This window comes from Phaseolus vulgaris, chromosome 8 (assembly GCF_000499845.2).
Source record: "Phaseolus vulgaris cultivar G19833 chromosome 8, P. vulgaris v2.0, whole genome shotgun sequence".
Classification (NCBI taxonomy): domain Eukaryota; kingdom Viridiplantae; phylum Streptophyta; class Magnoliopsida; order Fabales; family Fabaceae; genus Phaseolus; species Phaseolus vulgaris.
The window spans coordinates 8,418,317-8,432,193 of record NC_023752.2 but is presented as its reverse complement, the minus strand read 5'-3'; the positions used below and the strand labels follow the sequence as shown (position 1 = coordinate 8,432,193).

The 13,877-nt window shown below is 31.7% G+C and overlaps 2 protein-coding genes across 9 annotated transcripts; both read left to right on the top strand.

The window, feature by feature from the left end:
• The first annotated feature begins 957 nt into the window (after positions 1–957).
• Positions 958–4,858, top strand: LOC137825856 (uncharacterized). Of its 8 annotated transcripts, none has more exons than XM_068631646.1 (6): positions 958–1,269; positions 1,940–2,065; positions 2,801–2,946; positions 3,300–3,497; positions 4,026–4,085; positions 4,540–4,858. In XM_068631646.1, the coding sequence occupies exons 2-6, from the start codon at positions 1,945–1,947 to the stop codon at positions 4,681–4,683; spliced, it is 669 nt and encodes a 222-aa protein (XP_068487747.1). In that variant the 5' UTR covers positions 958–1,269; positions 1,940–1,944; the 3' UTR covers positions 4,684–4,858. The 8 variants fall into 8 exon arrangements, with proteins under 8 accessions (XP_068487747.1, XP_068487749.1, XP_068487750.1 ...); XM_068631648.1 differs by having other exon boundaries at positions 964–1,269; positions 1,940–2,056; XM_068631649.1 differs by having other exon boundaries at positions 1,267–1,330; positions 1,940–2,056.
• A 1,696-nt stretch (positions 4,859–6,554) lies between these two features.
• LOC137826427 (uncharacterized) lies at positions 6,555–11,043 on the top strand. Its single transcript, XM_068632385.1, is given in 7 exon segments — positions 6,555–6,720; positions 7,590–7,699; positions 8,554–8,699; positions 9,109–9,306; positions 10,118–10,177; positions 10,642–10,731; positions 10,733–11,043. Coding segments are annotated over 6 exon segments (633 nt in total). The 5' UTR covers positions 6,555–6,720; positions 7,590–7,605; the 3' UTR covers positions 10,778–11,043.
• The last annotated feature ends 2,834 nt before the right edge of the window (positions 11,044–13,877 follow it).

Here is a 13,877-nt window from a genome sequence, read left to right as displayed (position 1 = left end):
AAAAGAGAGAAAACAAGAACATTTCAAAATTTGAATTAAAACATATAAGAAATGAAATTTTAAATTATTGTTTGTAAAATTTCATTTTATTTTTCTCTTTGATAAAATAAAAAACCCAATTTTGTATCTCTATTGTTTTTCCTCAAATCCAAACATTGAGAATTAAGTGGAACCAACATCCAAATTTTAAACTTTGCTAAAAAAATTCACCAATTTGTAATTGGGAAACTGAGAAGGGTGCTTTTGCACAAAAAGACCAAGTTTGGTAGATTTCTCATGTTTCATACTTCTCACGATGTTTCCTTTCGTTGTTTGAACATTATTTTTTTTTCACAGCATATTTTAGTGAAAAGTACTAAATATTTTTTAAATTTTAATTAAATATATTATACTATCAGGCATAGTAATATTATTAATTTTTAGTACATCATAAAAGTTATATCTAGAATAATTTTAGTTATTCAAAGTATACTAAATAAGACCGATAATACATAAAAATATATAAAAACTAAATTCTTATTTTTGTTATAACGTTACCACATTAAATAATTTATTCTTATAAAATATTAAAATAATTACAATTTTTTATCCTTTTAGTAAGGTGATTTTTTTTTCGTGGACGTACACATTTAAATGCATGGCTTAAAAGTACAATAATTTGTTGTTTTCTTCTCGACATATAAAGAAAATTCTCACCTTTTAAGCTTTGATCTACGTATACTAATTCAATCCTGTGTTTCTTAACACATTACCTATGGTTTTGTCCATTTACATTGGATTCTGTTAAACAATGAGGGACAAGTTTTCTATTTTCGAAAAAAATAAGGTGTACATTTTCAAATATAGAAAATATCAAAGTAGAAGGAAACCCCACTACCTGTGATTGCGTAGGAGTTAAGATCAATCATGTTTTTTTTTTCTTTTCACCTTTTCAGTTATCTGGTAACAGTCTTACACAGATTTGTATTTTTGCACATGAACATAGTAGATCATGTCTCTTGATTTTGTTCATCAGAGCTAGATTCCCTCCTTGATTATGCCACGTGATGATGAAGTGCTGAGGCACACAGTCTTCTCCTTGGGGCTCCCCACACTGGAGTTTTTATGAAGAAACTCATGTTGCATTAATATTGCTACCTACCAGTACAAGGGAAGATAGCAAACTAATCAACCATTCTTTGCTGCACCAACTAACACGACACTCCAAATTCATTCAAGGAATCACTACCATTTTATTTCCATTCACCTCACTTTGTTTTCAAATATAAGGTAACCTTTCTTCTCTTCATTCCTTGCTTGCTCTTTGCTTCTGAGGAAACCATTAAGAAAAGTAGTTATCTTTTTTCCCTTTAGTTACCACCCACTAATGACTAACCCTCAAAATGTTTCATTTCCCCCATTAGTATTTTCTTTTCTGTATGCATAAACTATTTTCGGTTGTCAAGTTAATTGGTCTTGCTTGTTGTTACTACTTCAGTTTTCTATGACTGTGTCGGATGACAACATGATTCAGCCAGATTGTTTGGTTCTTTTTCAGTTTCGATCATTGGTTTATGGTTTATCATTGCTGACAAAATATTCTCAACAGGGATTTTTCTGTTATGGGGGGAGGATGAATTGAATTGCATGTTTTGTTGTCTTCATTATACCGACTTTATTAAGAATTGTGTTGTCTATGTAACTTCTGAAGTACATTCAAGAGTTTCACATAAAGAAGGTTTATGGTCTCAGCTCTTGATATGCCTTTTTCTGCTTGTGTGTGTGCAACTTTGTGGTAAACATCAATATGATATATATTTTTGCAAGTGTCCGAGTAAATTATGTTTAATCCATGCTTTTGTTTCATCAGAATAGCATCGTACTTTGATATGCCCTTCAGTCAGTTCAATGTTTGGAATATCAGACCTTTGTCATTTAAAAAATAATTGTTTTGCTATAGGAACCATGGAAGGGAGGATGGGACTCTTGTTTCTTGTTGTATTGGGTGCTGCTTGGGCTTGTGATGCAAGAGAAGTGCCCAACCTTGATCAAATGAGAAATTATACAGCAAACACTGGTATTTCTGGTAACATTGTTCACTAATTTCATTCTTAGCTTTTTTTGCCTTGTGTTATTCTGCTTTGGCAACAGATTGGAGACATGTATTGCACATGTGAATTAATAGTAGTATAGATTTTTAGTTCAAACATGTGAATTTAAGTGAACCTCTTCAAATCCATCATTGCATAAAGTTTAAAAACCCATGGTAGTATGATCTGCTAATATAGTGTATACCTTAGATTTACCTATCAATGGATGACACTATTCAGAAACCGAAACCAGTTGATTCAGTTAAAGTAACTTATGTTTACGGAATAACTGGAAAGTTTATGTTATATTGTTTAGAGTAATAGTTATATGACACTTTTTCAGGGCAACTATAATGACAGAAATGATAAATAACTATGTTACATTATTTTGGTTGTGTGTGCATTATAAATCTGCAGAAATATCAAGTTAACCATCTGTGATAGGATAAGGAGGGATCTAAAGAATAAAGGTCTTGAATGAGCCAGCTCATATATGATCTCTTGAGTCCAGAAGCTCTTCCATTAATGAGATGGAACACCTGGTGTAAAATCAATATGGCTTTTCTTCCTCTGAGCTTGACTAATGAGCTTCAATTTTATTAAAAGTCTTTTCCATGAGAAGACATTATGTTCAAATCTTTGGAACTTTGTTTTGAATAATTTTCTGTTAAATATAGTTTTAAATGCAAATGTGGCATAAATCATTTCGTTGACCTAACTTCAACTTGCAGAACTAAAAACAAAACTGGATATGTGTGCACTTTGTGAGGAATATACTACCAAGGCACTTGAATATATAAAGCAAAACATGACCGATGAAGAGATCATTGATACCCTGCACAACACATGCCACCTGCTTCCCTCTTTCAAGCAGAAGGTTGGCCATCTTTTGCTTCTCTTATGTGGGGTTTAGATACTGTAGTTGTTCTCAATTGCTGTGGAAAATCAACTTTGATTTCTCTCTGTGCTCTCTAATATTTAAAAACATTATTGGCACCTTCATCAAGCTCAATGGATGATGGCCTCAAAATATGATACTCATAATAACTTGTCATATAGAACCAGATCCAATCCAATGAGCATGAAAGAGTTAAGTGCCTTAAGACGATATTCACCTGGCCAGACAACTGTCAGGCACATTTTAGACTTCAAAGGGAGCATAAGTGAATAAATAACAAACTATCAGATGATATCCTCTATGAACTTAATTGTTTCTTCTGTATCGCACAGTGCATTGCTTTGGTAGACTATTATACTCCTATTTTCCTCTCGGAAGTAGCTTCACTTAAGCCTAGAGAATTCTGCCACAAGATCGATATCTGTCAGCTCACTGAACATATTTCTCTGCAAGTTCAAGAAGATGCCTGTGAGTTTTGCGAAGAAACTGTTTCAACTCTGTTGGTTAAGTTGAAAGATAGTGACACTAAGGTAAGCAATTTCATCTTCATGCTATGAAGTGTGACCCTGGTGTGAAATTTTACTTCATCTGTCCTGGTATGAGCAAACTTTTTCATAAGTTTCAAGTTTTACACACCTTTCATCTTCTACAAAACTCTGATGGGTGTTGCGTATTGAATTGCTTCCACAGTTTTAAAACCATTGTATAAAGATTTTGAATGCAAATTAGACTCTTTTTTTTAATTTGAGAAACCATATGGTTGCAGAAAAATAAAAAAAAAGAATTTTATTATAATGGTTGCAGAATTAGGACGTATATGCACAATATTTAATTAGAAATAAAAAAAAATTATCCCAGTGGAAAAACAGGGGAAAATATATGTAACATGTAGATTTCTAAAATATATGTAATAGGTAGATTTCTACCATCTTTGTTCACTTTAGAGTCCTCTGCTATCTTTACTTTGACCCCTCCAAAGTGGTAATTCTAGCACTACCCCTGCTTGGTTTAGATTGTTTTGTTGAATAAACTGCTAACCTTTTATTTCAAAATGTCAGCTAGAGATAATTGAGACACTACTGAAGTTGTGCAATGCAGTGGAGAAGTATGCAAATAAGGTGAGCAAAATCTGACAAATTCCTCCATTTTCCTCAATTTGTTTTCAATCATATTAAGTTTCAATTTCCAACTTCTATCCTATTGACCAAATTAGAAACTTTCATTCTTGGAAATCCAGTAATTTCCTTGCATTAATAATAACTTCATGGACTAGACAACTTCCTTACCATCAATAATTGACTCTAGTGTGAAAATTTATTTCTGGATGCTCATTGCACCTCCCAGAGAAACAAACTCTACAGCAATTATCTTCAGATACTGGGAGAAGGACTTTTTGAATTAAGAATAGTGATTATAGTATTTGGATTGCGGATGTCATGGTACATAATGAACTAGGCCAATATGCATTCACAACTAAGAATTTGCAGTGTTGTATAGAAAGTGCACTAGAGCATAATTTTCCTAATCCCATTTTGACTTTGATTATTCATTTGTCTTCCAAATTGTTTGCAGTGCAAGAGAATGGTTTTCGAGTATGGACTCTTGGTTTTTGACAATGCTGAGAAATTCCTGGAGAATGTAGATATATGCACTGTAGTACATGCCTGCAAATCTTCAGAAGTAGCTAGCGAGCAAGCTCTTCTTTCAGACTCTTAACTATAGAAACAAAACTCTACCAGATTTATGGCTCCCTTGTTACTGTAAGATTTCCATATACAATGTAATAAGGAGGAGGGAGTGTACAATTTCGAAGCATTGTCAGTGTAAAGTTTTTAATACTAGTAATCATGTGTCAGCACATTATCAATAAAAAGTTGAAACTTTCTGTGTAGTGGTTGTAAATTTGTAATACTCAAGCTTGTTTAATTATTTGGAAATACGTAATCTTATGTTTGCATGCAGTTCTTCAGAAGAAAAACTTTATATTGCAGCAAATATTCTGCTTTTTGCAGTGGGCTGAACGATAATTTTGTTTTTTGAGCTCCATCAGAAAACACTAGAACCAATTATGAAATGGTAGTATGAAATATTTTTTCATATCATCAACCAAAATCTCCATAATAAGAGAAATTATTAAGTGGCCCACCTCTTATATGGTCCTAACTAATCTTTATTAAGTAATCCACCACCTTTTATTCATGCTCCTCACTAATCTTTAAGTAATACAGTTGAATATAATTAATTATTTTATCTTATATTGGTAAAAACTAGTCAATGTTAGAAGCAATGATTACTATAAATGGTTAAGGAACCATCACTAGTTTTGGTACCACATTACCAAAATCAATTGAGTAAATATTTAAATTGATTTTTGAAAAAAGAAGAGGCTGATTCATATGTTTCTAAATCATTTTTTTTTATAAATGAGTCATTATATCATAACTTTGTTGGCATATTACTCCTTCTCTTAATAGACAATGGTAAAATATTGAAACTTTATATAATGGATGATGTACTAGTTTGATTGAGAATATACATTTAACGTGCAGTTTAATTGTGTGATATTTGCATAATGACACTCAAACTAAATTTTATGTTGCACCAAGGTGGAAAGTTCATGAGGAATGACTTGGTCCTTTGGAGTACAGTGAGAGGGGTGGGGGAGGTTTGTGTGTGAGAAAATTTGGATGAGAATTACATCAATAATTGGCTAATGAAGTTGTAAAAGTATCATGAAGTTGAAGACATGTACTTTTTCATGGCAAGAAAAATATGAAAGATGACTTACATTTTATTATAGATTATGTTGATATTATTGTGCTTTTAAATAACTATTTAGCGAATTTAGGAAGATGAATAAATTGTTTTGATAATAAACCTGATCCAATACCTAAATTTTACGGTGAATCGGTTGATGATGAGTTTCATTTACTAACTATATTAGAAGTAAATGGTAAAGAAGAATAATGTGGTCAACAACCTACTAAGAAGTGAGAAAAAGATGGCCATCAAGAAGAAAATATTGCAGATCAAGCTATTAAAACTTGTCTAAGAGGACCTAGTTGATGGAGGTTTGGATGGTGATGAAAAGTATAGTGATGCTCTCAAATTCTTATGACTTTTTGAACATAGTATATACAAGCCACCACTTGGAATGGTGTGTCAGTGCTTTTAGTTTTTATAATAAGAGTAAAGTGAATGATGAATGAATATGAAGGCATATGGTTAGTAATAAGAGGAAGCAAGGGATAGAGATCCCAAGCATAGACCAGTACAAAACATACTAGAAAGTCACATAATGTTTGATTAAAACATTCAAAATTATGTATTATATTCCCTGTTATGTAACATAGGTAAGTAACCTATATTCTATTTATTCAAATTGAAAATAGAAAGTAAGAAAAAAGGTTCCTTCATTACTTAGGAGTTAAGACTAATAAAAGACTTTCCTTTTCACTTTTTCGGTTCTAGTTGAAGTCTTTGGCAGATTTTTGTTTTGGGAGAGAGAGATGCACAGAGCATCAAAGATGAAGCATCTTGATTTTGTTCATGAAAGCTAGACCCCCTCTTTCATTCTGAACCATTCCTTGCACCAACCACAAGGCACTCCCAAGTTCCAGCAAGGAATCACTGCTACCACCTTCTTTCATCATTCTGTTCATCGTTTCATTTAAAAAAAAATTAAAGTTTAGAAATCCAGTGTGAGATTAAGTTAGAATCCCTGTGAATCTCCTCAAAAGGCTCAACAAAAAAGTAATCTCTCTTCTCTTCATACCTGGTTTAATTTGTTTCTAATGTAAACCACTAAGAAATTTAGTATTTTTTCTCTCTTTAGTTATTTGTTGATTTTGGCTTAATCCCAAGTCCCACATTGGTGGGTTCATTGTTTGGAAAGGAGGTTTGAGGGTTATAAATTAAACTCTCCTCCAATAAAATTGGACTGTTTGGAGATTAGGTTAAATTGGCTGAACTTCGTGAACCATTTTCTGGTGTGTTTTTTCTCTTTTATTATTCCTCTGTTTTAGTGGGAAAATTACCCGTTTTTTCCAACATTATCACCCTCTAGTCCTCGAAATTAATGTTTTCTCGCTAGTCTCCCCCCATATCATGTCAGGCATTCAACTATTATAGGTTGTTATCTTATCTGTGTTGGATAACAATATGGTTCGGCCAGATTCAATTTTCTGGTTCTTTTTCACTTCTGATCATTGGTTTATGGTTGACCATTGCTGACAAAATTATTCTCCATCAGGATTTTCTTTTCTCGGGGGTGCATGAACTGAATTTTATGTTTTTTTGGCTTCATTATATCAAACTCAGAGCTGTGCCTTGTAACTTTTGAAGTACTGAGGTGATTCAAGAGTTTCACTGCATAAAGATTTATGGTCTTAACTCTTAGCACGCCATTTTCTGCTTCTGTGTGTTCACCTTTGTGCTAACAACAAATATGATATATATTCTTACTGGTGTCTAAGTAAATTATATTCAGTGTGTTCACCTATGTTCTATCAAATAACATCATGTTTTGATATGTTTTTCAGAAATGGTGTTCTTTATAATAGCCCTGAAATTTAATTAATTTCAACTTTTTCCCTGATGGATGTTATCATTTTTGAAAAAAGTTTTGTTATAGGAACCATGGAGGGGAGAATGACACTCTTGTTTCTTCTTGTATTGGGTGCTGCCTGGGTTTGTGATGCAAGAGAACTGGCTAACCGTGATCACTTCATCAGTAATACAGCAAACTCTGTCTTTTGAGAACTTTTTCACTAATTTCATTATTCATTTTCTTTGCTTTTTTACTATCCTTATTAGGAAGTTAATTAAGTGGAGGCATGTATTGTAGATGACATTTTCAATCCCCCATTTTTAGTCTATTGCTTTGGTGAACGTGAAAGTGGCAGCTAGGTTAAGCATAGATTAACCAACACTTAAAACAAATGCTGGCATTGACACTTGTCAATTGTCAAAAAGTATGATCAGATTGAAATAAAGGGTGGTATGAAAAATTTGTAGTGAAATTATTGAGGTATACTAATTTTGTGGGATAATATAAAATGAGACCAGTGACAAGAAAATGGGTTGATGTATTGAAGCGATAGTACTATAGGTCAACCATGTAAACTTCAGTGACCTTCCTCAAATTAGGCATTTCATAAAAAAGTCTTAGTAGAAACATCAGCTGTTAGTTCCCCTCAGAAACGAAGAGGGTAAAAAGCTAATGACAAACCGGGATTTGAAGATTAAAGGGCTTGAATGTTCTCAAAATACTTTTGTTAAGGACTTGTGTTGTGTGTATTAAGTGATGGATGTTCCTATACTCCATGATTTGCATCTCCCAACAAAATAGTGTAAGTGAAGAATTTTATTCTAAACACTCTTCTCAGGCTTAAAACTAATGGCCCAATTTTTCAAAAACACTAGTCCATTTGAAATACTTGCTAGTTTTCGTTAGTCCACTGAACCATGTAGGTTGATTGAGCATCATGTGCATATCTAAGAAACTGCTTTAAATAATTCTTTCAAATGTAGTTTGAAACGCTAATGTGGCATAAATAATCTTGTTGATCTATTTTCAAATTGCAGAACTAATCAGAAAACCAGACGCTTGTGCACTTTGTGAGGAATATACTGCCAAGGCACTCAATTATCTAAATGGAAACAAGACCCAGCAAGAGATCATTGATATCCTCCACAACACTTGCCACCAGCTTCCCCGCCTTCATCAGAAGGTTGGTCATTTTCTGGATCTCTTGTGTTTTTGTTTTAGATGTCGTAGTTGTTCTCAGTTGATGAAAAACATCAAATTTAATGTTCACTATACTCTCAAATGTTTAATCAACATTGTTGCCACCCTCTTCAATCTCAATGCATGTTTTGGTGCCTATATCTTGTTCCTGTTAGTCCATTCGGTGGATGGCCACATACTAGTCATATAAATAATAACCAAGCTCAGTTTTGATGTCCAATGAATTAGCTAACTTGTTGAAACTTGTACAAATTGTGTGTCATCAAGACAATACTCTCTTGGTCAGACTACCATAAAGACACTTTGGACTTCAAAGGAAGCATATCATAAATGAATGAATTACAATTGATCATATCCTAAATTTATTCCTCTGTTTCTTCTGTATTGCACAGTGCATTATTTTGGTGGACTATTATGCTCCTCTTTTCTTCTTAGAAATGGCTACAATTCAGCCTGAAGACTTCTGCAACAAGATCAATATCTGTCATCTCATTTCATATATTTCCTCACAAGTTCAAGAAGATAGCTGTGGCTTTTGCAAAGATACTGTTTCAACTCTATTAGCTAAGTTGAAAGATAGTGATACTAAGGTATGTAATTTCATCTTTCTGCTACTAAAATGAAGTTTGGCACTGTGGTGTGAAATGTTACTTCATCTGTGTCCTGATATGAGCAAACTTTTTCTATAGTTTCTAGTTTTTTTTTTTTTTTACCAGCAAAAAATGAAATTAAATTAGTTTCTAGTTGTACAAGGTTTTCATCCACCACAAAAGTTTGACGGGTGTTAAATGATTGCATGGAGATTTCATTGCAAATTATACTTTCTTTTAATTTAGAAAATCTATAGTTGCAGCCATATCAAAAGAATTTTGATTATAATGTTGGTGCAGCAGCATATGAATGTATAGGTGGAAAAACAGGAAAAATACATATAACCTAGTATTTTAGCACATGTAGTACACAAAAGTACATGTTTATTTTTTTATATAAAAACTATATTTTTGAATCCATAGTTTATATATATTTAGAAATGAGTACAAAGATACAGATGAAAGGAGGGTGACTTGAGTTGAATGAGAAATAAGTTTTTTAAATGAAATTTCAAAATTAAAAATAAGTAATATATTTCAAAAAAAATTGAAAACTGTCAATCAATAATTATTTTAAAAAATGTTCTCATTTAAAATACTTTATTTTTATCAAGAAGGATAAGATATACAGATAGATTTTCTACAGTTTTGGTTCTCTCAAAAGTCTAATACCTTTGCTTTGACCCTTTGAATGTCTTAAGCCTATTACAATTGTTTAAGTTTTTTTAACTATTGGTATGAAATATCATTCTGCTTGATTTCGATGATGTTTTGTTGAAAAAACTGCTAAACATTTATTTTAAAATGTCAGCTAGAGATAATTGAGACAACACTGAAGGTGTGCAACTCAGTGGAGAAGTATGCAAATAAGGTGAGCAAAATCTGGCTAATTCCTCCATTTTCCTCAATTTGTATTAACTCATATGAAGTTTCAATTCCCAACTTTTATCTTATTGAACAAATTAGATACTATCATGCTTGAACTCCGGTGATTAATTTCCTTGCAATGATATGAACTTTGCCAACCTCCTTATCATCAACTATTGACTCTAATGTGAAACAGAAAATTTATTTCTGCATTATCATTGCACCTCCAGAGAAACAAATTCTAAACAATTATCTTCAGATACTGATAGGAAGGATTTTCTTCACGTTAAGGATAGTGATTATAGGATCTGGATTGACCAAGTTATAATGTACATTATGAACTAGGCCTATGTATGTGCACAAATAAGAATTTTGCAGTGTTGTTGAGTAGAAAGTGCACAAGAACATAATTTTCCTAATTCCATTTTGACTTTGATTTTTTTTATTTATCCTCCAAATTGTTTGCAGTGTACAAGAATGGTTTTGGAGAATGGACCCTTGGTTTTTGACAGTGCACAGAGATTCCTGGAAAGCACAGACATGTGCACTGCAGTATATGTCCTGCAAATCTTCAACAGTGGCTGGCCAACAAGCCTTTCTTTAAGACTCTTATGGAAACAACGTTCTAACAGATTTGTGGTGCACTTGCTGCAGAAGATTGCCATATACATAACAACACATTGAGAGAGAGTAAAAGTTGATACATTATCAGTGTAAAATTTTCAATACAGTATATCTAATTATGTGTCTGCATATATCATTGAAGAATTCAAGACTTTCTATGTAGCGGTTGTGATGCTCATGCATGTTTGATTATTTGACAATACATAATTTGATGTTTACAAGCAGTTTCTCTAAAGAGAACCGATATATTTTTGTGGTGTCCAGGTTAAAGTTCTAAATGCAATTATTTTGAGCTGCTAATATTATTGTGAAAGAAAGTGAGGGTGACCACCTTTGATTTGAAATAAACTCCTGCATTAATTTAATTTACTTTAAATTTTAAGATATATATATATATATATATATATATATATATATATATTCTTAATTTACACATGTTCTCATTTTTATATAGGAACTAAATTCCTTTTATCCATATGTGCTTTGAATGTGTATTTGTCAAATAGTTAACCAAACCACTGATATATCCATAAATTATCATATATATAAACTTGGGGCATTAAAAGTGTAACACTAAGAGTGGGTGCAGGAAGAACTTTGTTGGGTGCAGGAAGAAACACTCCTAGTTATATCTTTGGTTTTTTACTATGGATCTTGTTGGATTAGGGTTGTTTCTCCTTTCACTAGATCATTTCAAACGTGCATCCAAAACAATTATATTAAAAGTTTGTTATGTTCTTAATGATTTAAAACCTAGGTTCATTAAGGTACACTTTAAGTCATTCATTCCATACACTTGAGCACGGTGGCGGACGAAGAGAAGGGTGGCGGAAGAGAGAGAAGGAGTTGTCAACGGAGGAGAAGAAGTGTGCACAAAGAAGACAGTGTTGACGGGTTGTGATACGCAGTTTTCATTGGAGAAGAAAGTGAATTTTCGTAAAAGTGTTGATTATCGGATCTGTATATCTAGAAGTGTTATTTTTATTTCGGATATCCATATCCATAAGCCAAATCACATAATATCAACAACTTTTGTCTTTTGGATATGAATATATGTAAGCTAAATCACACAATTTCATATATGAAAGTCCATAACTCATGTCACTTTCAGATATCTTCATCCAAAAGCTTAATTGGATAACTTAAATGATCTTTCGGATACATACATCCGGAACCAACTGACCTCATTTTGGATTTCGAATCAAAGTAAATAATAACCACCTCATTTTGGATTTCGAATCAAAGTAAATAATAACCACCTCATTTTGGATTTCGAATCCAAAGTAAATAATAACCACTTTTTCAGATTGTTTAATTTGTAAACAAACATGAATGACAAGGACAATTTTAGGTTTTGAATTTTATATTGAGTGCAGGTTCAAATGATCTGGTTTAAGGAGAAACAACTGGACTTTTTGGAATTATATGTAGGAAAATGTTTTGTTGGACTACTCTAAGAGTTTGAATATCCTTAAATACTCTTATTTGTTAATTATGTATTTATTGTTTATGGAAAAAGAAATGCGGACTCTTTGATTTATTTTTTTAAATGCAAGTAGACGTATTATAATATCTACTTCATAATTCATATTTTTTTATTTTTTAAGTTCCAATTTATTTGGGTAAAGACTACCTGCACCCAACAAAATTTTCAAATTCTGAAAAATGTCCTTTATTGTGGAAATGAAAATCCAGAATTGAAAATAATACATTTCGAAAATGTAGATTGGAAGAAATTATTTTGTTCTGAAAAAAAATCAAAATTTCATTCTAAATAAGAAAATCCAGAATTGAAAATAATACATTTCAGAAAAGTAGATACAGGAGAGATTATTGTGTTCTGAGTTCGAAATGCATTTTTATATCTATCACATTTTTTTAAGGGCATTTTCTTCTTTTTCCTCTAGAATTGGGTCCAGTGATATGGTGCAGGAAGCAATTGCCATTTATTTGCTCCACCAACCAAAAAACTGGCAGTGTAACAAATCTTTTTGATAACTGCATGGTGTCTTTTGTGCTAGAACCATTCAGCCCACAGAAATTTGAGTGCTCATATATTTTGTATTTTTTTGCATTTCTTTGTGGGAATTTGGTCTAGGCCCCAATTTTTTTTTCTTTTATGCTTAACATAAGTTTTATAACAAAAATTAAAAAAATATTTGTGTGGTGGTGACATTGCCATATTTCTAAGAGTTGGACAACATAAATGAAAGCAGGACCTAGGGTTGATTGGATTTGAAGCAACACTGTGTTTTCTGGTTCTGCTTACATAGGGTCCACCAAGGTGTGATTTTCACATTTTATAGTTAAAGATTATAACAATATGGTATTATATTTTATGTATGTGGATTTGAATTCTTCCTTTGTAATTAATAAATAATGTGACAATGACTAGTTATAAAAAAGAAACATAAAAATGAATGAATATGTGATACATGAAGGATTTTATTTTGCCAACCAATAACATACTAGCACGAATGAAGTGTAAGTTTGTTATCTTTTGCAATGAATAATGATATGAAAACCATGCCAATAGTGATTAGAGAGTAAAAGCATTTAATACAAATAAAGTATTATTTTAATTTGTGAAATTGTAAAAATGTTATCATAAAATCCTTAAAATTAGAAAAGTATAAATTTCTAAATTTTAAAGTATTATGTTTGAGTGTTATGTGGAGTAGAGGCATCCACTTCATGAAAGGAAAGGTTCGTATATTAGTGCAAAAATACATTTATTATACTGCATTGCGTATTATACTAATTTAAGTTTTGATTTGGATATTTATCTTACATCTACCTTTAAATGGTTAATCATCACATTCATAACTTGGCACTCTAACATAAGTAATACAAGAAATAGAATTAGGTAGTTAGAATTATTAATAATTTAAATTTTTTTTTCAATATAAATCATAATAATTTAAATTTTTTTATTTTTTATTGTATTAATAACTATTCTTTAAACATTTATATAATAAGAGTTTTATCAAAAGAAATATCACTCATGTTTATATTATTTTTTTGTAATATTTCTATTACTTTTTAATCTCTTACTTTTTTGGACAGTAATAATAACAAAA